Raw genomic sequence first — 24,950 nt, 5'->3', positions numbered from 1 at the left:
ATAAGTGTAAAAAATTGGAAACATCCTAAATATTCAACAGTGGTAGAATGGGAAATTATTATATCATGACATGATGGAATATTCAGAGGAGAAGACTGAAAGAATCACATGCAAATATTTCTACTGTTTATCACTAAATATGAAGGTTATGAGTTGGTTTTGATGTCTTCCATAAAAAAATTTTTAGCCAGGCGCGGTGGCTTACGCCTGTAATCCCAGCACTTTGGGAACCCGAGGTGGGCGGATCACGAGGTCAGGAGACTGAGACCATCCTGGCTAACACGGTGAAACCCCGTCTCTCCTAAAAAAAATACAAAAAATTAGCCAGGCCTGGTGGGGCGAGCGCCTGTAGTCCCAGCTATTCAGGAGGCTGAGGCAGAAGAATGGCGTGAACCTGGGAGGCGGAGCCTGCAGTGAGCCGAGATGGCGCCACTGTACTCCAGCCTGGGCGACAGAGCGAGACTCCCATCTCAAAAAAAAAAAAAAAAATTTAAATCTTATAATTACTTTTTTGTTGTTCTTTCTCACTTGCTTTTAATACAAATGGAAGACCATGAATAAACACCGTTGTCATTTCTTTTATCTTAATTAGGAAAAAATCAATTACGCTTTTTGGACAATGTCACCATTAGAAACAATGGATAAATATACAATTGTAGGCAGAGATTATTTACTTTCATAAAACATTTATGCTTTCAAATTATGAATGTTTTTTTCTTTGAATTATTATATATGAAAGGTATGGAAGTCAGAGTGTACCAATGACCACAGATTAAGTTAGAATTGCAAATGAAAAATATAATTCCAAACCTGAAGCTCTCATCTTTAATAAAGTAGCTTTAAAATAAGTTCATCCATAAGATAGAGATTATAAAATTAGGTATGGTGCTTATGCTACTTTTCAAGTTCCCATCTACTCTCACTCCAGGACAAAAAGTTCTCCCAGAAGAATCAGGTAATTTTAATAAGAAACCAAGACAATGACAATACAGTTTGCTTTTTTTTTGCATTCTTAATGCCCTACTCTCCCACAAAGTACAATGTCCTAACCTTTGAACCATAAGATGTGCTTAGCAGCTTAGAAAGATGCATCTGTTCTCCACAGTAGCATGAGTCAGGGCAAAAAAAAGAGAGCCAACATGACCCCACATTTATTCCTCCGGACTGGAACTCATTTTATATTTGATGGGGCCATATGATTTCCCAATTAGATTACTGTAAGCTCCATTAATATGATGCTCAGTTCTCAGACGTCAGAGAACCTGAAGTATTTCTTACCCAAAAACAATTTTTCCTCTTCTAACCTGTCTTGGCATGCTTCCTAAATTGGGCATATTTTCTTCCAGGAGAAATTCCAAGAAATTTTTGGATAATTTTTGTCTACAAACAAAACACTATTTCAGCCTTACCTGAGGCTTTGGTAGCATTCCCATAATCATAAAGCAAAGCTCCTCCAGTGCATTGGATGCCTAACGGAAATGAGAAGATATGTAAGTTATGCTTCTGCTTTAACGACATTTACATAGAAGAGGTAACTACAAAATGTTAGGGGCATGAGGAAATGCTAACTACCTGGAAAAGAATCCTTCTGTAGATTATTAAAACTGTTGGAATCCTTTGATTTCTCTAACAACAAAAACTTGGCTGTAAAAGTAAAGCCTTCCTTCTAACCAGAAAAAAAAAAAAGGTAAGTACGGTACATATGCACTCATGAAGGCTTCCGCTGTGATCTAGATACATAGTTCTCAGCGCTTGCTAAAATATTATGAAATTCTATGACTGAGAGTAACAAGGGACAGTGCCAGAAGAGGAATTATTCTTCCCAGCTTGTAGCAAAATCTGTATCTACATGCCAAAGCTGTGAGCCTCGCTGAATATTACTCATTATTGGCTAATTTGAAAATCCTGCAATTGCTCAAAAACAATGGGAAGTGGGGGAGAAGAACCCATGCGTGGTGCACCTAATCTGAGTACCACCCTTCCAGATTGCTGACTGCACAGCCCAGGATCAGGTTTTTCAAAGCATTCGAGCACAGAAGTAGGGCAGGGCTCTGTGGTTAGCAGCCAGCTGGGTGTGGTAAGGAGTAGAAGAAATGGACAAGCAGGGGCGAAACCTGCTTTGCACAGAATTTAGCACAGTAGCACCATAAACAATTGATTACTTAATGTATGCATTTTGGAAGTAATGAAGAACTAGAACAGTAGGGAGGGCAATATAATTAGTGGTTAAAAGCATGAGCTATGGAGTTGGGAAGCCTGTAACTCTATCGCAGTGCAAATTCCATTTCTGCTCTTTATTAGCTGTGTAACCTTAGGCTGGTTACTTAACCTCTCTAAATTTCCGTTTCTTCAGCTCTAAGTCGGGGATGACATCGCTGCAGAGAGTTCTTAGAAGAATTAAATGTAGGTAAAGTTCTCAGGTTGATTTACAGCTGAAGTGATTCTTAATTTAGAAGTTATATGAAAAAGAGGTCGGGTGCAGGGGCTCACGCCTGTAATGCCAGCACTTTGGGAGGCTGAGGCAGATGAATCACCTGAGGTCAGGAATTCGAGACCAGCCTGGCCAACACGGTGAAACCCAGTCTCTACTAAAATACAAAAAATTAGCCGGGCATGGTAGCACACGCCTGTAATTCCAGCTACTCGGGAGGCTGAGGCAGGAGAATCACTTGAACCTGGGAGGCAGAGGTTGCAGTGAGCCGAGATCTCGACACTGCACTCCAGCCTGGGTGATGGAGTGAGACTCTGTCTCAAAAAAAAAAAAAAAAAGAAAGACATATGAAAAGAATTGTTCAAGGCCTCCAGTAGTCTCACCTCCTCTCCCTTTGAACAACAGTACATGCTTGACATGGTTGGTTGTGGTTAGAGATGCAGGTGGAGTTGACAGTTTTTCTGTGCACCCTTCCTAGCATCAGAGGCCTGCTTTGTTCTCTTCATTCCATTTGTTTGCTTGTCATGCAAATTCTTGGGATATTTATTAATAATGCCTCATATGTATATAGTGTTTCAATAAATTATAAAACATTTTCATATACAGTCATGCACCACATAAGGGCATGTCAGTCAATGTGTCAATGATAGAATGCGTATACAATGATGGTCACATAAGATTATTATGAAGCTGAAAAACTCCTATCATCTAGTCACATCTTGATGATCCTGACCTGTGTAGGCCTAGGCTAATATGCATGCTTGTGTCTTCATTTTTAACAACAAAGTTTAAAAAGTCAAAAAAATTCTTTTTAATTTCAAAAGCTTATAGAATGAGGATATAAAGAAAGAAAATATTTCTGTACACCTGTTCAGCGTGTTTGTGTTATAAGCCAAGTGTCATTACAAAAGAGAAAAAAGTTCTAAAATATTAAAAAGTTGGCCAGGAACGGTGGCTCATGCCTGTAATTCCAGCACTTTGGGAGGCCAAGGTGGAAGAATTGCTTGAGCCCAGGAGTTTGAGACCAGCCTGGACAACATAGCAAGATCCTATCTCTACAAAAAATCCAAAAAATTAGCCAGGTGTGGTGGTGCATGCCTGTAGTCCCAGCTACTCAGGAGGCTGAAATGGGAGGATCATCTGAGCCCAGGAGTTCGAGGCTGCAGTGAGCCATGATTATGCCACTGCACTCCAGCCTGGATGACAGAATGAAACCCTGTCTTGAAAAAGAAAACATTAAAAAGTTCATAAAAGTAAAAAAGTTACAGTAAGCTAAGGTTAATTTATTATTGAAGAGAGAAAGATTTTTAAATAAATTTAATGCAGCCTAAGTTTACAGTGTTTATGAAATCTGCAGTAGTGTATAGTAATGTCCTAGGCCTTCACATTCACTCATTACTGACTCACTGACTCACCCAAAGCAACTTCCAGTCTTTCAAGCTCCATTCATGGTGAGTGCCCTATACAAGTGTATCATTTTTTGTCTTTTATATTATGTATTTACTGTACCTTTTCTACATTTAGATATGTTTAATTACATAGTGTGTTACAACTGCCCACAATATTCAGTACAGTAATGTGCTGTACAGGTTTGTAGCCATATAGCCTAGGTGTGTAGTAGGCTGTACATCTAGATTTGTGTAAGTACACTGTATGATGTTTATACAATGACAAATCATCTAAGGACATATTTCTCAGAATGTATATCCCCATTGTTAAGTGATGCATGACTATACATAATTCGTATTCTGTCCTACACAGGACATGAATTGTTATTCTCATATACAGAGGAAGTAAGGTTCTAAGAGACTGTCACTTGCCCAATACCACACATGGCTAGGAGTTGGAGGAGTATGGCCTGGGACCTTGGCCTTCTGATTTGTAGATATTATTGTGTTGCATTGGTATTGCCTGCTAAGCCTGGAGTTGGGAGTTGGCTGCGAGAAAAACTAGAGTGTGAACACTGATACATCCTTTCTCACTGGTTATATTTAAGGGCTGAATACACAGGTCACCCCACAAAAATCTGAAATAAAATCCCTATAACTTCCCTTACCAGCTTGGTCAAGACAGTGAGACCCCCATCTTTACACAAAATTTTTTTCTTTTAATTAGCTGGGCATGGTGGCATGCTCCTGTAGTCCCAGCTATTCAGGAGGCTGAGGTGGGAGGATTGCTTGAGCCCAGGAGTTCGTAGCTGTGGTGAGCTATAATTGTACCACTGCATTCCAGCCTGGGCGACAGAGTGAGACCCTATCTCTAAAAACAAAAACAAAATGCTCCACTTATGCTCATTTCAAAATAGAAAATACAAAACAATAAGAAGAAAATACCCAGTGATGTCATGTGTCAAAAATGTATTTCACCTCAAAGAAGAATAAACACTTATGGCTGATTTCAAAATAGAAAATGCAAAACAATAGAAAGAAAATACCTAGTGATGTCGTGTTTCAAAAATGTATTTCAACTCAAAGAAGAATAAATTCACACATGAGTTGTTTCTTTTTAGAAAACAGTTTCTAAGCTGGATGAGCTTCAGTAAGATTGATCTTTGACTGAAAAAGTTTCAAAGCAAATGCATTTTCCCCAACTCCCCTTTACAAGAAGCCAATTCTCAACTATTCTTCAAGGATTTAAATACATGAAAGTTTTAATATCTTATTTTTAAATGTATAGACCTTAAAGATAACATTTGCTACTTGGTAAAAATGTTTCAAAGCAATGGTCACGTAATCACATAAATAATAAGAGTATATGTGAAAATTAACAATGTTTTAAAATTGTATCAAATTTGGTGGTACATATACACCACTGAATACTACGCAGCCATAAAAAAGAATGAGATCATATCCTTTGCAGCAACATGGATGGAGCTGGAGGGTATTACCCTAAGCGAAATAACATAGGAACAGAAAACCAAATACCGCACGTTCTCACTTATAAGTAGGAGCTAAACACGGATGCACGTGGGCAAAAAGAAGGAAACAGTAGATACCGGGGCCTACTTGAGGGTGGAGGGTGGAAACAGGGTTAGGATAAAAAAAATACCTATCTAGTACTATGCTTATTACCTGGGTGATGAAATAATCTATACACCAAACCTCCACAACACACTTTACCTACATAACAAATCTGTACATTTACCCCTGAACCTAAAATTAAAAAAAAATTATTTAGGGTCTGTGGGCTCTATCAAGGGATTTTGATACTATTCTAATTGTAATAAGAAACTACAGGAAGATTTGGAGCAAAGCAGTGATATGATGACTTAGTATTTTAAATGACTAAGTGATGCTAAAACCTTAAATCTGAGTACAACAATAGTTATACTTATCACTAGTTTTCAGTTGTGTACCGAATTGCCCACTCATGAATTGAGTTTATTATCAATGTTTTGAGAAAATAATGACAATTTTTAGAAATTATAGCAATTAGTTATAATAATATCCCCATTGAATCACGCCCCCCTGCATCCATTGCCTTTATGTAGTCAGTCCCCTAACACAGACACTGAGTGTGGCCCCTCACATTGACTCTTTGTCTTGCTTTGGCCAGTGAGGCATGAGTAAATATGTCACAAGCAGAGGTTTGAAACCCACTTAGGTTATGGAGCTTGCTCTCCCACAGCTGGTGGAACCCAGCAACCATGTGAAAAAGCTCAGACTACCCTGCTGGACTGTAAGTAACACTTCGCCCAGTTGCCTCCACCACCCCTGCTGATAGCCAGCCAATGACCACCAAGCATATGAAGAAACCCAGCCACAGAAGTAAGCCCATAAAATGATATATTCCCAAAACATTAGGAATACAAAAAACAATTCCTAATTTATTAATATTACTTATTCTTGTGAAGGTACCCAAATACAGTTACTATACATAAGCACCATTCCAAAGAGATGCATCTGTATTAGTTTAGCAGCTATTTCTAGGGAAGGGACTTGTGAATCTATCTCTTTTATATAATTTCTTTCATTTCTTTCCTTTGAGTTTTTTGTAATTCATAATTTCACAAGTTTCAAAACTAAAAAATTATAAGATGATATCCAGTTAAAAAGTCCTCCTATTTCTGTCCTATCCACCTAGGACTCCCCTTCCACATAACCGTTATCATTTATTTTGTATGTATTCTTCCAGAATTTATATTTTTTATTTGAGAGCTAAATCAGTAAAACCATATTTATATGGTTTTTAAACTAATGAATGGGCCAAAAAAAAGGGATGATATAATGATATTTGTTACAAGAGAACAATTTCTGCATAGCATGTTTGCTACTGGGTCTTATTAACTAAGTAATTAAAGAGATATTTATTGAGTCTCTTCTCAAGCATGATTCCAGGTGCTGGCTATAAATGTATCCCATATAAGAACATCACCAATATACTACAGTGAAACCAAAATTAGGTTTTAATTCATAGCTTTAATTTCACATGTAATAAAACAATAATTTTTTAAAGTATTAAATTTATTACAATTTCAATTGCAAATGTAAAACTTTCAAATAGTAAATTTACTAAGCTCCTCTTGAAAGAGGCACAGTACTGAAATCCAGTCAAACATTAGTTTATCTTGATGAAGTTTAAATGAGTGCTTTAAAATTCATCCTTTTAGTACTGAAGACCTAAAAGTGATTTTGAGGATGTTCCTGAATTTTAAATACAATACAAATGCATATATGCCGATTAATATAATCTCATGTTATTAATATGTATCTGCCAACGCTCCTTGAATAATTTGAAATATTGTTCAAAAACATCATCTATTGTGATTCTGGTCTTGCTTTACTATCTAATACCTCAAATTTCCAGCAGGTACCTACGGAATGGGTTGAGGCAGGAGAAATACAACACTATACAAGGCTGTTTCTTCACACTGGCCAGGAAAACACAACTGGAGACTGTGTGACCAACAGCCTGGGCACCTCTGCCAAACTATGTAGGGAGTATGCCCCAGGCGCATAGCTGATGACTCTGAAAGCAGCATCATCCAGTAAAGACAATGTAAGAACACACTTATTCCCCACTCCTTAAGTGTCCATGCGGAGGAGCTAGATTAGCACTCCTGGTCTCTTTCCAAAACCTTCTCTTAATTCTTTTCTATTGAAGAGGAGTGAGCTGTCTGGTAGGTGAACTGAGAGGAAGAAACTGGGCATGTTCAGTTCAGCTCTTTCCTCTATAGAGTCAGTGTTCTTGCTCTGGTCAGCTGTTCTTGCTTGGTCTCTGCCCTGTGGCTGAGAATCTGACTGGTGGAAAGCTCAGAGTCACTGTCTGAGACTTGCAGGCAAGTTTAATTCTGGAGGCAATTATAGCAAACACGCTTGATATCAGATCTGAAGCCATAGTCACAAATGGACTTTTCAGTTATAATGATGATGCTTTGACCTCCAAAAGTCTGACTCATAAATTCATCTCTCAATGGTTTCAAACTCAATTGGGAGATAAGATATTTGTCCCCAAATACGGCAATAGATACAGTATTTTAAATTTTTATTATTATTTAAACTTTCATTTTAGGTTCAGGAGTACATGTGCAAGATTGTCATGTAGGTAAACTTGTGTCACAGGGGTCTGTTATACAGATTATTTCATCACCCAGGTACTAAATCTAGTACCCAATAGTTACTGATCCTCTCCCTCCTCCCACCTCCACCCTCTAGCAGGCCCTGTGTCTGTTGTTCCCCTCTTTGTGTCCATGTGTTCTCATCACTTAACTCCCACTTATAAGTGAGAACATGCAGTATTTGGTTTTCTGTTCCTGTGTTAGTTTGCTTAAATTTTTATTATTTGGTGGAGAAGGGGTCTTGCTATGTTGCCCAGGCTAGTCTTGAACTCCCAGCCTCAAGTGATCCTCCCACCTGGGTCTCTCAAAGCACTGGGATTACAGGCATGAGCCACTGCACCCTGACAGATACAGTATTTCTAACTTAACACATAATTTGATTTTGAAATTAACATTTTAATTTGACATTACAAAATACGTGTATATTGTCTGCAAATCTATTTTATTTAGAGATGAAAGCCCCAGCACATTACAACACAAGCCCACAGTATTGATTATTATCTACAGCAAATGTAATAATATCTCACACGTTGACATGTTTTCATGAACACATAAAGGTTCCAAAGGCAGCAATGGAGAGTTTAAGCACTACACAAACACCTACATTATTACAAAATATCTTCAATTGGAATTACCTGAGGCTGAGAATCAATGGACAGAAAAGACGAACAAGTATCATCTATCTGTAGAAAACAAAAATGTCAGTTACATCCTGGGAATGGACAGAAAATAACAGAAAGTAGATTTTACAAAGTCACATTACCTATGGAACATTAACCACAGTTCCATGATAGTTTAGGACTCTGGATTTGGAAGACAGGAGCCTCAAAAACTTTATAAGAAAGTCTTGGAAATGAGACTTCCCTCAAGATGTCCCCCTAACCGCAGGGTATACGTCTCTAGTGACTGCTGACGGGGACCATCCTAGGGCATGAATATATTAATTAATATATTGAGGAAAAGACTTTTCACGTATTATTTAGCCTGAGAAATGTGAGAGCTGGCTAAAGAATGACCTTGAAATTAAGGCCGACTTTTGGTTATCATATGGTTCTTTATGACACATGAACCTAATGTCACCTAAATTAACATAATAACAGCATGATAAACAGCATACCAGAAAAATTGTTCATACAACATAGGCAATCCACTAGATCTCTCCCATGAAACCAGTATTGGAAGAGAGTTCTATTTTATAATGAGGGTTTATTGAGCTACAGTTGGCAACTAACTATTTTCAGTCCTTATCCTAAAGAGAAAACTTGAGACTTTAAACGGTAGAATGAGAGATTTATATTAATCATAAAAAACCTATGCTGAGAAGTTAAGCACTAAGCTGAATGTCTGGCATTGTTTATGACATTTATTTCTTTGATGGCCTTTTAAAATGGAACTGGAAAAAAATGGTACTGATTCTTGTCTCTCTGGAATGATAGAGGTTGAGTCCTATTTATGGTATTCCATCTCAGAGGCCAGTTTCAGTACCAGAATTCTTTTTCTCATACCAGGGGGCGGATTATTATACTTTACTGTCATAAATTCTCAAGCTCCTCATTGCTTCCAAGTTGAACATGTCCTAAAATATATTATTTCCTAACTTAGAGAATAACAAAGGTGTAAGATATTATAGAAAAAGCATAAGCTTATGTCTCCTTCCTTTTTATCCTCACAGAACTCTTATCCTCCTTTTATCCTCATCTTCCCTTTATGTCCCAAATATTTGGGGAATTGTTTGTTCCACTCATCCTTTGCACCCACCCACCTGGTCCCTCTTCCTTGCCATACAAACCTGAAATCATGGACACACACACACACACACACACACACACACACACACTGAGGGTAGGGGCCGTGTTATCGCTAAATTGCCCAGAATAAGTGTTCAACAAAAATCCTTTAATTAAGTTGTATTAAACTTGTGGGGGGAAAAAAAGTGAATTGAGAGGGGAAAGTCAAAAAGATAACCATTTTAAAGCTCTGACTTTTGAGCAATGCTTACTACATCACCTCCAAATGTCACCTTCTGTGGTTCAGCAGGGTAGGAGAAAGTAGTTCCTACTGAGTCTTTTATGGTGTGCAGGTATCTGAAGACATTACCCACTCCAGGGGAACACTGTCCACCCACAGACCAGGCTGCCCATCTATGTGAGGTGGTCCATGTTCAAGAACAGAGAACTCTTGAATCTCAGGACATCAACGTCATTTGAATAAAAACATCAGACTTTTAAAAACCCAGTTAGTCAAATTAGGAGATAACTGCAAAGTTTTTCAGTCTTTGTTCTCATTTCTTTGAAGGACACAGGAACGCTGCTTGCCCACTTTCCATTTGAGTAAGCATTTGTTCATTGTACTCAGCATATGGCTCTAATGGTTTTGAATGCCACTGACTGCTTTTGAGAACTCTATAGAGACCATTGGTAAATCTCATTGAAAATGTTTAGGTCTCTACATATGGTTAGAAAGAATGTGTTTCTAGTGCCTGGGTAGCTCTGTAATTATTATTATTTATTTATTTTTATTTTACTTTAAGTTCTGGGAAACATGTGCAGAATGTGCAGGTTTGTTACATAGGTATACACATGCCATGGTGGTTTGTTGCACCCATCAACTCGTCATCTAGGTTTTAAGCCCCGCATGCATTAGGTATTTGTCTTAACGCTCTCCCTCCCCTTGCCCCCCAACACCCCCGACAGGCTCCGGTGTGTGATGTTCCCCTCCCTGTGTCCATTTGTTCTCATTGTTCAACTCCCACTTACAAGTGAGAAAATGTGTTTGGTTTTCTGTTCCTGTGTTGGTTTGCTGTAGCTCTGTAATTTTTAAATCTTCAAGCAGAAAAATTAACTATATGTTCCTAGCATCTTAACTTTCTTTCTTTCCTTTCTTTCTTTTCTTTCTTTCTTGTCTTTCTTTCTTTTTCTTTTCTCTCTCCTCTCTTTCTTCTTTCTTCTCTTTCTTCTCTTTCTTTCTCTTCTTTCTTCTCTCTCTTCCTTTCTTCTCTCTTTTCTTTCTTTTTCTTTCTTCTCTCTCTCTTTCTTTCTTTCTCTCTCTCTCTTTCCCTCTTTCTTTTTTTTTTGGTGTGGCTGTCACCCAGACTGCAGTGCAGTGGTACAATAAGAGCTCACTGCAGCCTTGACTTCTTGGGCTCAAGTGATCCTCCCACCTCAACCTCCTGAGTAGCTGGGACCACAGGCAAGCACCACCATGCCTGGCTTATTTTTTATTATTTATAGAGATGAAGTCTCACTATGTTACCCAGGCTGGTCTTGAACTTCTGAGCTCAAGTGATCCTCCTGCCTCAGCCTGTCAAAGAACTGATATTAGGCCTGAGTCACCTTGCCCAGCTGCATCTTAACTTCTTTAAATATATTTTTTTCTGTAAAAGAATGTATACTTTTTTTTTGCAAGTCTGAGTTTTTTCCAGCATTATCATCTAAAGTATTTTTCCAATTATTTTCCATGGAAATATAGAGTATTTCAAGCTAAAATAAATGTGTCTGTACTATACATTAATATCTGTTATCTAAGTCACTCTTCATCTTATTTATATTTCTAGCATGTACCTAGATATTCTATCAAGGCAGAGGCCCTTGTAATACACTTGATGAATTTCTATACTATTGAACACTGTTTTATACTTGGCACTTAGCATCTATCTTATCTTTTCCCTTATGTATTTTGTTGCGGGTGACCTAGGTACAAAGGGTACTCTTCTCAGTTCATAGCTCACTATCATCATTAGCCTTGCTTTACTTATTTATTCTTTTTATATTTCCATTTCCTACCCCCATTCCACCCTCCTATAGGCAACTCTTCCAGTGTATTTGAGGCATATCCTCTATTTGTATATGTTTTTGTAAAACCCATATTGTTGTTTTGTGTGCATGTATATTTCCTCACTTTTTTTCCACTTAACACTATTCATTGAGACCTATCCATGTTGCTGGGTGTCTATCTAGTATGTTGCTTCAACTGCTGTAGTATATTCTATAATGTGTGCCCACCACATGTTGCCTATCCACTCCCCAGTGACAGACAGCTGGGTTTCCTCCATTTCCTTCCACTACAAGCAAAGCCATAATCAACCTCCTTGAATCTGTCCTCCACTTATGGATCTATGGGAGAACATCTTTGGGCTATCTACCCAGGAGAGGGAATGCTGGATCGTGGGGATATCTAGGTTGTTTTCTAGATGGCTCTACCAGTTGGCAGTCTGCCTAGCAATGCATGAGAGTTTGTAGACCCCACATCCTTGTTAACATTTGCGATTAACTAGATTTCAATTGTTTTGCTAGTCTAATAGGTAGAAAGTGACACTTTGTTCTTGTCCCAATTTTCATTTCATTGTTACTAATGAACATCTTTATATGTTTTAGATGTTTGTTAACCTTTTGAACTTCCTCTTCTGTAAACTGTTCTTATCCTTTGACTATTTTTATTTTGAAGTCTTATCTTTATCCACTTGATTTAGTGTAGTTTCTTGTATATTCCAGAAAAGCAACCCCTTACCGGTTTTAGACATTGTCAATATCTTCTTTCAAAGGCTGGGCAGGGTGGCTCACACCTGTAATTCTAGCACTTTGGGAAGCCAAGGTGGGCGGATCACTTGAGGTCAAGATTTTGAGACCAGCCTGGCCAACATGGCAAGACCCTGTCTCCACTTAAAATACAAAAAAGTTAGCCGGCCGTGGTGGCACGTGCCTGTAGTCCCAGCTACTCAGGAGGCTGAGACACGAGAATCACTTGAACCCGAGGAGGGGGAGGTTGCAGTGAGCTGAGGTCATGCCACTGTACTCCAGCCTGGGCAACAGAGCGAGACCCTGTCTCAAAAACAAAAGCAAAACAAACAAACAAAAAACCAACAAAGGCCCTTACCTTTTTCCATGTAGTCCTTTGCTGAAAGAAGTTTTATTTTTAATGTAATTTAATTCATGAATGTTTTTGGCCTTACGATTTCTATTTGAAGTTTCTTATGATTTATATTGGAAGTTTCATCAAGAAGTTTTTCCCTGCTCCTAACAAAGATATTGTCCTATATGATTTTCTACTAACTCTATAATTTACCTTTTATATTTCTTTCTTTAGGGGTGAGGTGGCAAAGGCATTCATCCACCAACTCCCTTTGGTCCTCAATTGGGGGCTGCTGTCAGCGGTGCAGTCATTTATTCTCAGGCACTTCTGGCTGGCGCAAGCACAGGCAGCACAGGAAGAGTCATGGATGCTTGCAGTCAGAAACTATAAATTTCCAGTACCCTGGGATGGCAAATGCCAAAGGGATATGACAGGTACTGGTGGTGACTGCTATTCTCTCCAAGTTCTAGTCTCTGTTCCATTGGTTCATTCTGTCTGTCCTTGTGCAATTACCATGCCTTTTTTTTTTCATTACTGCAGTTTTTATACTATGTCTCAGTATCTGATAAGGCAAGTTCCCACGAGTAGCTGTTCATATTTAAAATGTTTTCAGCTAATTGTAGACCTTTATTCTTCCAAATCAATTTTAGGTTAAATTTTAAAGTTTTTTTTTTTAAAGTAAATGAAATTGTTTGGGATTGCATTGATTTTATGGGATTTATATTAATTAATGAGGAAAATTGATATTTTTATTATATTAAATTAATTGTTTCATCCAAGAGAGAATGTCTCTCCAAATATATATATCATCATCTATTTTCTTTATTAGAAATTAATTTTCTACTCCATAAATTTAGGGTGTATTTTTGGTTAATTTCTAAATACTTACAGATTTTGTCACCATTGTGTGTACTACAATATTTTAAACTGTACTTTTATGTTACTTTTGCCTAGTGAAAAGAAATGTATATTGGTATTATATCCAAAATCCAAAAATCTCCTGAACTCTCAAACTAGTTCTAATAGTTCAAGAGCAAGAAGTTTGTTAATGCAATTCATTGCAGTTATAGACTAGAAGAGAAAAAGCATATTGCTTATCTCAATAGTGACACAAATAAAGTATTTAAGTTCACATTTTATTTAGGATTAACAAAACTCTTAGCAAGACAGGAAAATAAGAGAACTTTCTTAACTGGGTAAAGGTTATGTATCAAACTTCTAGAGCAAGTTTATACTTTATGGAAAAGCTTTAGATACATTTACTGTGTAAGATAGCAAGCAGGCCTTGGCCAGTGATACAAGGAAAGAAGAAATTGTTCCTTCAGTGCTTATCATAATACCACTGCACCTTTTTTGGCACAGCATATTTATCTAGGAGTTTATCCATTTCATCTAATTTCAAAATTATTACCAGACAGCCATCCATACTTTCTTTTTAACAGCTTTACTGAGATATAATCCACAAGCCATACAATTCACCCATTTAAAGTGTACAACTCAATGGTTTTTAGTGTATTTACAGAGTTGAGCAACCATCCATCACACAGTCAATTATCCATAAAATTATTTTAAAACTTTTTTTATATCTCTATTTTTCTTGGGTTCTACCCTTTTTTGGTCTATATCTTGTTTTTTTGACTTCCCCTCTGCCTTTTGAAATCAGTACCACCAGCGCTTAACTTACTGAAAGAACAAATATATGGTTTTGTTAAAACTGTTGCTCCGCTCTCCTTTTAAAATTTATTTCTGCCATTATTATTATTATTATTATTATTTATTTATTTATTTGTTTTTTGAGATGGAGTCTCACTCTGTCACCCAGGCTGGAGTGCAGTGGTGCCATCTCGGCTCACTGCAACCTCCGCTTCCCAGGCTCAAGTGATTCTCTTGCCTCAGCCTCCTGAGTAGCTGGGATTACAGGCACCATGCCCGGATAATTTTTGTGTTATTAGTAGACGAGGTTTTACTATGTTGGCCGGGCTGGTCTCGAGCTCCTGATCTTGTGATCCGCCCACCTCGGCCTCCCAAAGTGCTGGGATTACAGGTGTGAGCCACCACACCCGGCCTTATTTTTATTATTTACTTCATTCCTGTTTTTTTTAAATTTTCCCTGTTCTTTTTCACCTCATTTTTAGCAGAATGCTTAGCTTATTAATGTTTTTAAATTTTCTTCTCCCCAGTAAATATATATGAAGCTAAAATTTCTCTCTAGCTACTGTTTTAGCTATAGCTTATACATTTTGAGTTATAATGTTTTTATTTTTTTCCCTGAAGGTCTATCAGTTGTTAAATAAATTTTGTAATTTTCTTTTTAGCCCAGGGTTATTTACCAAAATACTATATATATCCAAACAGAAGAGATATTTGTTCTACTTTGTTATTAATTTCTAATTTTATTGCATTGTAACTGGAAAACATTTGGAAGGCATATTTTTTCTAACTTATGGACTCTTCCTTTCTGTCTAACACATTCTGTTTTTCAGATGCTCCAATTATACACAACGAGAATGTGTATACTATTTAGTGCAGGTTTTAAACAATAGTTCTGTCTTTTTTTTTTTTCCTGAAATGGGGTTTCACTATGTTGTCCAGACTGGTCTTAAATTCCTGGGCTGAAGTGGCCGGGTGCGGTGGCTCCTGCCTGTAATCCCAGCACTTTCGGAGGCTGAGGGGGGTGGATCATGAGGTCAAGAGATGGAGACCATCCTGGCCAACATGGTGAAACCCCGTCTCTACTAAAAATACAAAAATTAGCTGGGCATGATGGTGTGTGCCTGTACTCCCAGCTACTTGGGAGGCTGAGGTGGGAGAATCACTTGAACCCGGGAGGTGGAGGTTGCAGTGAGCGGAGATAGAGCCACTGCACTCCAGCATGGTGACAGCAAGACCGTGTCTCAAAAAAAAAAAAAAAATTCCTGGGCGGAAGTAATCCTCCCATTTCAGCCTCCCAAGTAGTGAAAAATATTTCTAGTAGCTCTAATTTATTAATTGTATGATTATGTCATTGTTATAGCTACTTATGAGCTATCTGCTTTAACTGTCAGTTTTTGAGAGAGGTGTATTAAACTCTCCAACTATAAGTGTTGATTTACCTATTTTTTTCCCTGAAGGTCTATCAGTTGTTAAATAAATTTTAAGGTTACATTATTAGTGTATATTAATGATGTCTATATTTTCTTGTTCTGGTTTTCTTTTATTAACATATAAGATCCTTATTTGTCTGTTATGATGGTTCATTTGAATTCTATTTGATGAGATATATTCCCTTTCAGTTTATATTTGCTTGCTATATCATTTTCCATCCTTTTATACTTAGTCTTTTTTTGTTTTCTGTTTTAAGTGTGATACTGATAGACAATATATTTCTGGATCTATTAAAAAAATCCAATCTTAGAATCTCTGTCTTTTAAGTACATACACATTTACTGTAACTACTCTGTTCTTGTATTACTCTATTATATCCTATTATTAGGACTTATTTCTGCTCTCTTAACTATTTACAAAATTTTTGTTTCTTTTCTTCTCTCCTTCTCTTTTATTTAATAAAAATAGTAATTCTGGGTTTTATTATTAGAGTATTGGTAAAATCATAGTTCTCCCAAAGCTCAATTATACATTTTAACATGATAATTTCAAAGAAGGGTAAACTTTCTACAAATTTGTGTGATGATAGTTCCTTACCTCATTCCACAACTGTAGCTGTTGTTCAGGCTGTAATCCTTGAGGTAATATTGGAGCACCTAAAAATAAAGTTGTAGCCACAGGTTAATTTTATAGCATTTCTTCTAAAATTAAATATCCATATATAATTCTTTCTTGCACACTTTCTTCATTTTTCACTGTACATCATCACCCACCTATTTCAATATTTCAGCATTTGACTTAGTACAAGGAGACATAATTACTAAATAAACCTTAATAACATTACAAAGATATTACTCTCAAGAATGAATTACTTAATGTCTACAGACAAATAGAAACACATCTCATGCTCATGAATTGGAAGAATGAATATTGTGAAAATGACCATACTGCCCAAAGCAATCTACAGATTCAATGCAATTCCCATCAAAACACCAACATCATTTTTTACAGAACTAGAAAAAACAATCCTAAAATTCATATAAAACCAAAAAGAGCCCACACAGCCAAAGCAATACTAAACAAAAAGAATACTTCTGGAGGCATTACATTACTGGACTTCAAATTATACTATAAGCCTATAGTTACCAAAACAGTATGGTACTGGCATAAAAATAGGCATTTAGACTAACGGAAAAGAATAGAGAACAAAGAAAGAAAGCCAAATACTTAAAACCAACTATTCTTCAACAAGTATACAAAAACATAAATTGGAGAAAGGACACCCTATTCAATAAATGGTGCTAGGAAAACTGACAAGCTACATACAGAAGAATGAAAGTGGATCCTTATCTCTCACCTTAAAAATCAACTCAAGACCTATCAAAGACTTAAATATAAGACTTGAGACCATAACAACTCTAGAAGGTCCATTGGAAAAACTCTTTTGGACATTGGATTAGGCAAAGAATTCATGACTAAAACCCCAAAAGCAAATGCAACAAAAACAAAAATAAATAAATGGGACCTAATTAAACTAAAAGGCTTCTGCACAGCAAAAGAAATAATTAGCAGAGTAAACAGACAACCCACAGAGTAGGAGAAAATATTTGCAAACTATGCATCCAACACAGGACTAGTATCCAGAATCTATGAGGAACTCAAATCAGTGAGAAAAAACAATCCCATCAAAAAGTTGGCAAAGGACATGAATAGACATTTCTCAAAAGAAGATATACAAACAGCCAACAAACATATGAAAAAAATGCTCAGCATCACTAATCATCAGGGAAATGCAAATTGAAACCACAAGATAACACCTTACTCCTGCAAGAACAGCCATAATTAAAAAGTCAAAAAACAATAGATGTTGGCATGGATGTGTAAAAAGGGAAAACTTTTACACTACTGGTGGGAATGTAAACTAGTACAACCACTATGGAAAACAGTATGGAAATTCCTTAAAGAACCAAAAGTAGATCTACGGTTTGATCCAGCAATCCCACTACTGGGTATCCATCCAAAGGAAAAGAAGTCGTTATATGAAAAAGACACATGTACACACATGTTTATAGCAGCACAATTTGCAACTGCAAAGATATGGAAACAACCTAAGTGCCTATTGACCAACAAGTGGATAAAGAAAATGTGGTCTATATATACACCATGGACTATCTCTCAGCCATAAAAAGAAACAAAGTAATGTCTTTTGCAGCAACTTGGATGGAGCCGGAGGCCATTATTTGAAGTGAAGGAATGGGAAACTAAATACCATATGTTATCACTTATAAGTGGGAGCTAAGCTATGAGGACACAAAACATAGAGTGATGTAATGGACTTTGGGGACTCGGAGGTGGAGGCTAGGAGGGGGTTGGGGGATAAACGACTACATATTGGGTACAGTGTACACTGCTCGGATGATGGGTGCCCTAAAAACTCAGAAAATCAGTCTGGTTGATTGCATATCCTGATAGCTTTTTTTTTCCTAATTCTACCATGTTTTAGGCAACTCTTGCCTTGAATTCATACAAGTTTTTTACTATTATTTAAGTTCTAATAACAACAATAATAATGACAGTAATCAACTACATTTTCTGTGGTACTAAGCATTAGAAATAACTTATAGAGGTCATGCAGTCCATAAAAGAGTTGGTTTATTTCAGAACCTGACAGAATCCCCTTTCATGGGACAACTATTCAAAGTGGGTAAACAATCTTACACACTTCTCAATTATATATTTCTCACCCTACCACAAACATATATCCCAAAGTCACAGTTATCTGGTAGATTCTACCCTGAGCTCATTGTTTTCAGGAAGGGATAAAGCTGTGCTTCTCAAATTTCCATATAAAACACCTGGTGATCTCACTAAATGAGATTGTTTGACACAGCATTCCTGTTTAAATAATGCTAATTTTTATTCTTATACTTTTGACCATACCCGACCCCCAGTAAAAGTGGAAGTTTCCACCTCAACTTCACTGTGTTCAGACACACTGCCTCATCAGAACCATGGAGAGTTTGCTTCTTTCCATTTCCCAAGCTTGCATGGGCCACTTAGAAAGGCCACTATGCCTAACTTAGCCCCAGGCACTTCCATAAAATAGAAAAAGGGTATTTTGTGGCCCTTCTAAAAAACATGTAAACACAGTTTCACTGTAAAAAAAAAAAAAAAAAAAAAAAGGAGAGGAAACAAAATTAAAAAAAAATTCTATAATTTATAGAAAACGACTAATATCCTGGCTGGGCGCAGTGGCTCACACCTGTAATCCCAGCACTTTGGGAGGCCAAGGCGGGCGTATCACGAGGTCAGGAGATTGAGACCATCCTGGCTAACATGGTGAAACCTCGTCTCTACTAAAAATACAAAAAAATTAGCCGGGCATGGTGGCGGGCACCTGTAGTCCCAGCTATTCGGGAGGCTGAGGCAGGAGAATGGCATGAACCCGGGAGGCGGAGCTTGCAGTGAGCCCAGATGGCGCCACTGCACTCCAGCCTGGGCAACAGATCGAGATTCTGTCTCCAACAAAAAAGAAAAAAAAAAAAAGAAAGCGACTAATATCCTATGACTGAACCCAAACGTAAGGAGGAGTTATTCTTTCTTTTGTCTATGTGTTAATTAGAGTCAATGTGATTTTCATTCTGGATATGGACTTCATACTGTCAAAGAGCAATACTGTAATTAGATCACTTTCCATGTTTTCAGAGACAGTGCTTGTATCATAAAAACTGTACTGTTTTTGATAAGTTTCACTGAGAAACTTCAAGATATTTATACTTCATTACTATCTACTAAAGTGAAATCTTCATTCTTACACAGTATACGCTGCTGGAAATAATAACTTGTATATCCGTAAGTACATTATGTATAAGAAAGACAGACCTGATTATTCTAAAAGTAGCACCAATTTTCTTTTCTCATTGTGAGTATGTACTTCACTGTTGGATTGGGAAGTGAGAAATCGTTACTGCCAAGTGAACGTTAAGAATTATTCTATGAGCAAGAGGCCTGGGCAGGAAAAGACACTCCTTAACTTAGTCTTGACCATTTGATAACTTATTGTCACAGGCAAAATCAAGTAACAGTTTGTTGCAGATATTCAAAATGTGTTCCTCTTATAGGAAGTTTCCTTCTTTATTTTACTAGTGTTCTCTGAATAGTAAATTGTTTCCACCCACTGAATCTGTGGCTGACCCTTTATCTTCGCATGGCCATTGTACGCTCTAATTGTTTTTTTTTTTTTTTGTCTTTTTTTTTTTTGCCAAGGATGCTGCATTTAGTGACACTTTTATTTTCCTCTGGCGCTGCGACATTTGTTGTGTTGTTTTTCGAGGCATCCAGTTGCATCTTGCATGATGATTGATCATGGTAGATAATCTCTGGGTTTTGTTTATGTATGTCACGCCCCCCTCGGTGCCATCTTTAGGGACTCAGGACTGGGGCAGATCACATGGCTATTCACCCTCTGCTCCTCCTACCACATTTTTAAAGAGATAAAATTAGTTTTTTTAGTATTCAGAGCAGGTCTGAAGGGGAATGAAGACACAAAAGGGCAATCTAGGGGCCTCTGGGTAGTAAAAGTAGTATCTCATTCTTTTACTTGAAAAATATTGGGGATGTTTATGAGACGATTGGTATGTCAGCAGATATGCTCTTTTGGAAATAAAAACCAAGACTCATCTCTTTTAGGAACAAGCTGCTGCCTTCTACAGTTACTGTTCAATCAACAGCAGTCTGAAATTCTCCAACCCACCCCAAGGCAGTTATCTCTGATGCAAATTTCACTGCATGCAAAATTCACTGCAAGCATATAGCATGCAAATGCATAGAAAGCCATTTTCTTTACATAGCAAAGTCAGTTTTCAAACTATGCTTATCAGCACCCTTAAGAAGGCAGATAAAGATTACCATCCTAAGTTACCAATAATACATTTAAAATCCTAAAAGATGAACATTTACCTTGGGGGAAAGTCATGTTGTATCACTACTGGCTATGTGGAGAAGGTTTGGGTCTGCTAGCTTCTGACTGCCTGGATTTCAAAGCCAAATTATCTTGCTTTTCAAGTAGGGGAGTCTCTCTTTCTGTCTCTCTCTCTCTCACATACACACACACCCCTCCAACGCCTCAGGAAAGGACAAAATCAAAACAATGAGAGGAGAATAATAAAAATACATAGATTAGGAAAAGAATAATGGTCTCTATTTCCCCATCTCTAATTGAGGGCTGGACTACAGGCTCTGCACTTGTGATTTTAAGTACCCAACGTTCTGAACAATGACACAACAGTCTGCCACTTTTACCTCACTGACAGGAGAGCAGAGGGAAGCTAAGAGAACCTTCTGCCAAGCTAGAAAATGTATAGCCAGGCAGTGGTTGGCAATGGAGGGACCCCTGACTTGGGGATGAATGACGGTCCCCATAAGGCACCTGCAAACGTAAGCTGTAACCCTTAGAGAACCCAGAAAATGATATCTCCACTGGAACGTTTGCGTTCTGCTCGGCTATGTCTCCAAAGCTTCAGATCTCCTTCCCTGACCTTGCGTTTCCTATTTCTTCCCTCTAAGCCAAGCTCAGCAAGTCCCTATTGTTATCAAATCACATCTGCCATCACTTGCTGTAGCTGTCGCACTGCCTGAAAGCCTGGTTTGCACGCTTGCCTCTCCGACTTTATGTGATGAGAAGTTCTCTATTCCTTTTCCTGATCTAGTGCCTGAAAACCGATAAGGCACAAAGCCCACTCCTTCCCTTCTAAGCGGTTAGCGTGGGGCCCGTTGTACCGCTCAGGTTTATCTCAGCATAACACGAGCTCACTCACCAAAGAGGCTGAGCACTCGCCAAGTTTACCTTGCCTCAGCGGATGAAGTATCAAACTCACTCTTGTTTTGCTTCAACCATCAATCTCTCCAATAATTGCAATCAAAGGGAAAACATTTTAATGTTCACTATTTTAGTACCCGTTTCCACGGGCCGGGGGGTCTGGAAATCCCGAGGATGAGGGAACCCTACCAGTCTCCATCTATCGCAGCCGGCCCCGCGCAGGGTCTCCGCTGGGCATCAACGAGCAGGACCTGGGTATTTCGGCCCTGGCCGGGCCCCTTGCTCCTACGTCGCTAGTTGCCCTGGGGCGGCGACCTGTGCCTGGGAGGCGGGAAACCCCGCGGCACCAGAGAAGCCAAGTGAAGTCCCAGAAGCTAAGTAAAGGTGAGAGAAAGAGGGTGGAAGAGAGCGGTGAGTGGAGCCAGAGAGAGGCGCGCATGGCGTGGAAGCGGCCGGGTGCGGGGCCGTCTTACCTCGGCAGGCGCCCGCGCACCAGGCGAGCAGCAGCAGCAGCAGCAGGAGCGGGGACTCCGCGGCCACCTGTCCGGCGGGCGACCTGGGGCGGCAGCTCTCTGTTCGCAGCATCTCGGCGGCTGCGGGAGGCTCGGTGCTAGGGACGCTGCGCTGCGCCACGCGTAGCTGGTGCTCCACCTGGTGCCCTGGCTGTGCCTCGGGGCCCGGACACAGAACTGAGCGCCCGGCGAGCCGCCAACTTTTAAATCTCGCGCACAAGTGGGCTGGGCTGCGCGGTCCCCGCCGCGCGTCACCTCGCCGCCTGCCGCCCCCGGCCTACCTCGCCTTACCCCGCCCCGCTGCCTGCCCGCGCCCCACCCTGCAGCGGGACCCGAGCCCCCTAGCCTGAGTTTCTGACCCAAGTACCACGCATTTTCGCTCTGGGATAAAGAGAATGGAATTTAAATAATGCACCATTCCCACCTTTGGAAGGACTGGACTGGGAACAGGGTATGGATGGCAAACCAGGCCGTCTGAGTTTTTAAACTTGGTAGTGGCGACGCTCTCTGGTGTCCTGGGTCTACGTGGGACGCCCTTTCTCCTTCACCTCTTCCAGAGCTCCGGCAGTCTCTAGTACGCACCTCTGTGGAAGCACGTCTGTTTTGTTCCCCGGTTTATCCCCAGTTCCAAGCGCAATGCCTGGTGCATATCAGGGCAGTGTTGGTTCAACTGTGATGTTGATGCTATCGACCCTCCCCCAAATTCCTGCAAAATCACAGACCCCTTAGGGAAATGCAGTTGCCTGTTAATAAAGGATAAAGAAGAAAGGACTGCTGGGGCTTGACCACACACACACATTTCTAACTGGTCTGGAGCGCTGGTTATCCTACGGATTTCCAAGCCTAAGGAAACTCCTTTTTCTATGCATTTCTGCTGCTATTGCATCCTGATTTCTACCGTGACCTGACTCCCTCTTTCCATCTCTATACTTTCCTTTATTTCCTTGATTGGAAACGTTCAGGAAGCAGCCTCTTCCAGGACACCAGCTAATACATCCTAATTTCCTTCTATAGAAAGAGGGAAAACTGGTCTTTATTATTATTATTATTATTATTATTATTATTATTATTATTATTTCAAGTTACGGGGTACATGCGCAGGATGTGCAGGTTTGTTCCATAGCTAAACGTGTTCCATGGTGGTTTGCTGCACCTATCAACCCGTCACCTAGGAATTAAGCCCAGCATGCATTAGCTATTTTTCCTGATGCTCCTCCTGCCCCCACACCGCCCCTCCTCGCCCCCTCGCCCCCGCGCCATAGGCCCCAGTGTGTGAAAACCGGTGAAAACCAGTCTTATTTGACCTCCCTTTGAAAGGTGAGGAACGCTGAGGAAAGGGCAGGAAGTACATTAACATTTTTGAAGGGTCATTTTTGGGTCAGGCATTTTCTCATGCTATTTTATTTAATATTCATGGCATCTCTGGGATGTAAAAGTACTGAAATTCTCATTATGATGCCAGGAGAGATTAAACAATCTTCTCAAGGCTGTCAGCATGTAAGGAAGGCACTGGCTATTCTACTCCACCAAGATACTTCTCCCTCAATCAAGAGTTTTAATGTATCAGGCACATACAGTTCAACCTACTGTAAACAAGACCTGAGCTTTGGGGATACAAGATTTAGTGACAGTTACAATTTGGTAAAGGACCCTAAACCCTTACTCAAATAGCTGAATTACAAGGCAGATTGGGATAGTGCTCTGTCAGAAATACGAAGAGAGGCAGGAGAAAACCTGACAGATTAGGTAAAAAAAAAATAATGGCCACCTTCTTTAAGTTGTTTATACACAGGAAGCATGTAAGAAAGGCTGGATTTTAGCGTCTGGTCCAAGTTCAAGGATGGGTGAGAAAATACTGGATTCAAGGTTCTTGTACTTTGATTTATTACCAAAGTAGTGAAAAAAAAAAAAGAAAAAAGAAAGGAGCACAAAGGATGTAAATGACCTACAGATGCAAGCAAGTGAACATGGCTCTGCTTCCCCGTGACCTTCTTCCTGGTGTCTGCCAGAGGTGTTCCGAAAGATCACCAGTCGCAGCAGCCAGTGTGAGAGTGAAATGTCAGCCAGAGCAGAGAAGCCTGAAACAGTGGGCTCAATGTTTTTTGTATCCCCAGCAGCTCGGCAAAATAAGCAACTTGTGTATTAAAGGTTTTTTTTTTTTTTCTTTTCCTGCATGAACCAGGCTGCTTGGAATGTTCTTGTACATGCCCCCTAGTGTACATGTGCAAGAGTTTTCTGAGGAATATTCCCAGGAGTGGAGTTCTTAGGTCACAGGGGATGATCTAGCTAAACTCTGTTTTACATTGTTTTCCAAAGTGTTATACCAATTTACATTCCCACCAACCATGAATGAAGTTTCCATGGCTATTCATTCATGCAAAAACCTTTGTCAGTCTGGTGAGTGTGACTTCTTTTCTTTTTTTTTTTCCAAGATGGAGTCTCACTCTGTCACCCAGGCTGGAGTGCAGTGGCACGATCTTGGCTCACTGCAACCTCTGCCTCCCAGTTCAAGGGATCCTCCTGTCTCAGCCTCCTAAGTAGTTGGGACTACAGGTGTGCACCACCACACCTGGCTAATTTTTGTATTTTTAGTAAAGATGAAGTTTCACCATGTTGGCCAGGCTGGTCTTTGAACGCTTGACCCCAGGTAATCCCTCTGCCTCAGCCTCCCAAAGTGTTGGGACTATAGACATAAGCCGC

The 24,950-nt window shown here is 39.2% G+C and overlaps 1 protein-coding gene across 4 annotated transcripts in view; it reads right to left on the bottom strand.

The window, feature by feature from the left end:
- NMU (neuromedin U) overlaps positions 1–22,544 on the bottom strand; it is a 34,965-nt gene extending 12,421 nt beyond the window's left edge. For 3 of the 4 annotated variants that reach the window (XM_063705113.1, XM_063705112.1, XM_063705114.1), the window contains exons 1-4: positions 22,212–22,469; positions 16,518–16,576; positions 8,624–8,671; positions 1,410–1,469 (exon numbers count right to left, since the gene is read on the bottom strand). In XM_063705113.1, the coding sequence (XP_063561183.1) occupies positions 1,410–1,469; positions 8,624–8,671; positions 16,518–16,576; positions 22,212–22,323 (279 nt within the window). In that variant the 5' untranslated portion in view covers positions 22,324–22,469. Of the gene's footprint in view, positions 1–1,409; positions 1,470–8,623; positions 8,672–16,517; positions 16,577–22,211 lie in introns of all 4 variants that reach the window. The other variant, XM_019025100.4, reaches the window with a different exon arrangement.
- Positions 22,545–24,950: the final 2,406 nt, after the last annotated feature.

This window comes from Gorilla gorilla, chromosome 3, assembly GCF_029281585.2.
Source record: "Gorilla gorilla gorilla isolate KB3781 chromosome 3, NHGRI_mGorGor1-v2.1_pri, whole genome shotgun sequence".
NCBI lineage: Eukaryota > Metazoa > Chordata > Mammalia > Primates > Hominidae > Gorilla > Gorilla gorilla.
The sequence above is the reverse complement of the archived record's forward strand: the minus strand, read 5'-3'. Positions and strand labels throughout refer to the sequence as shown.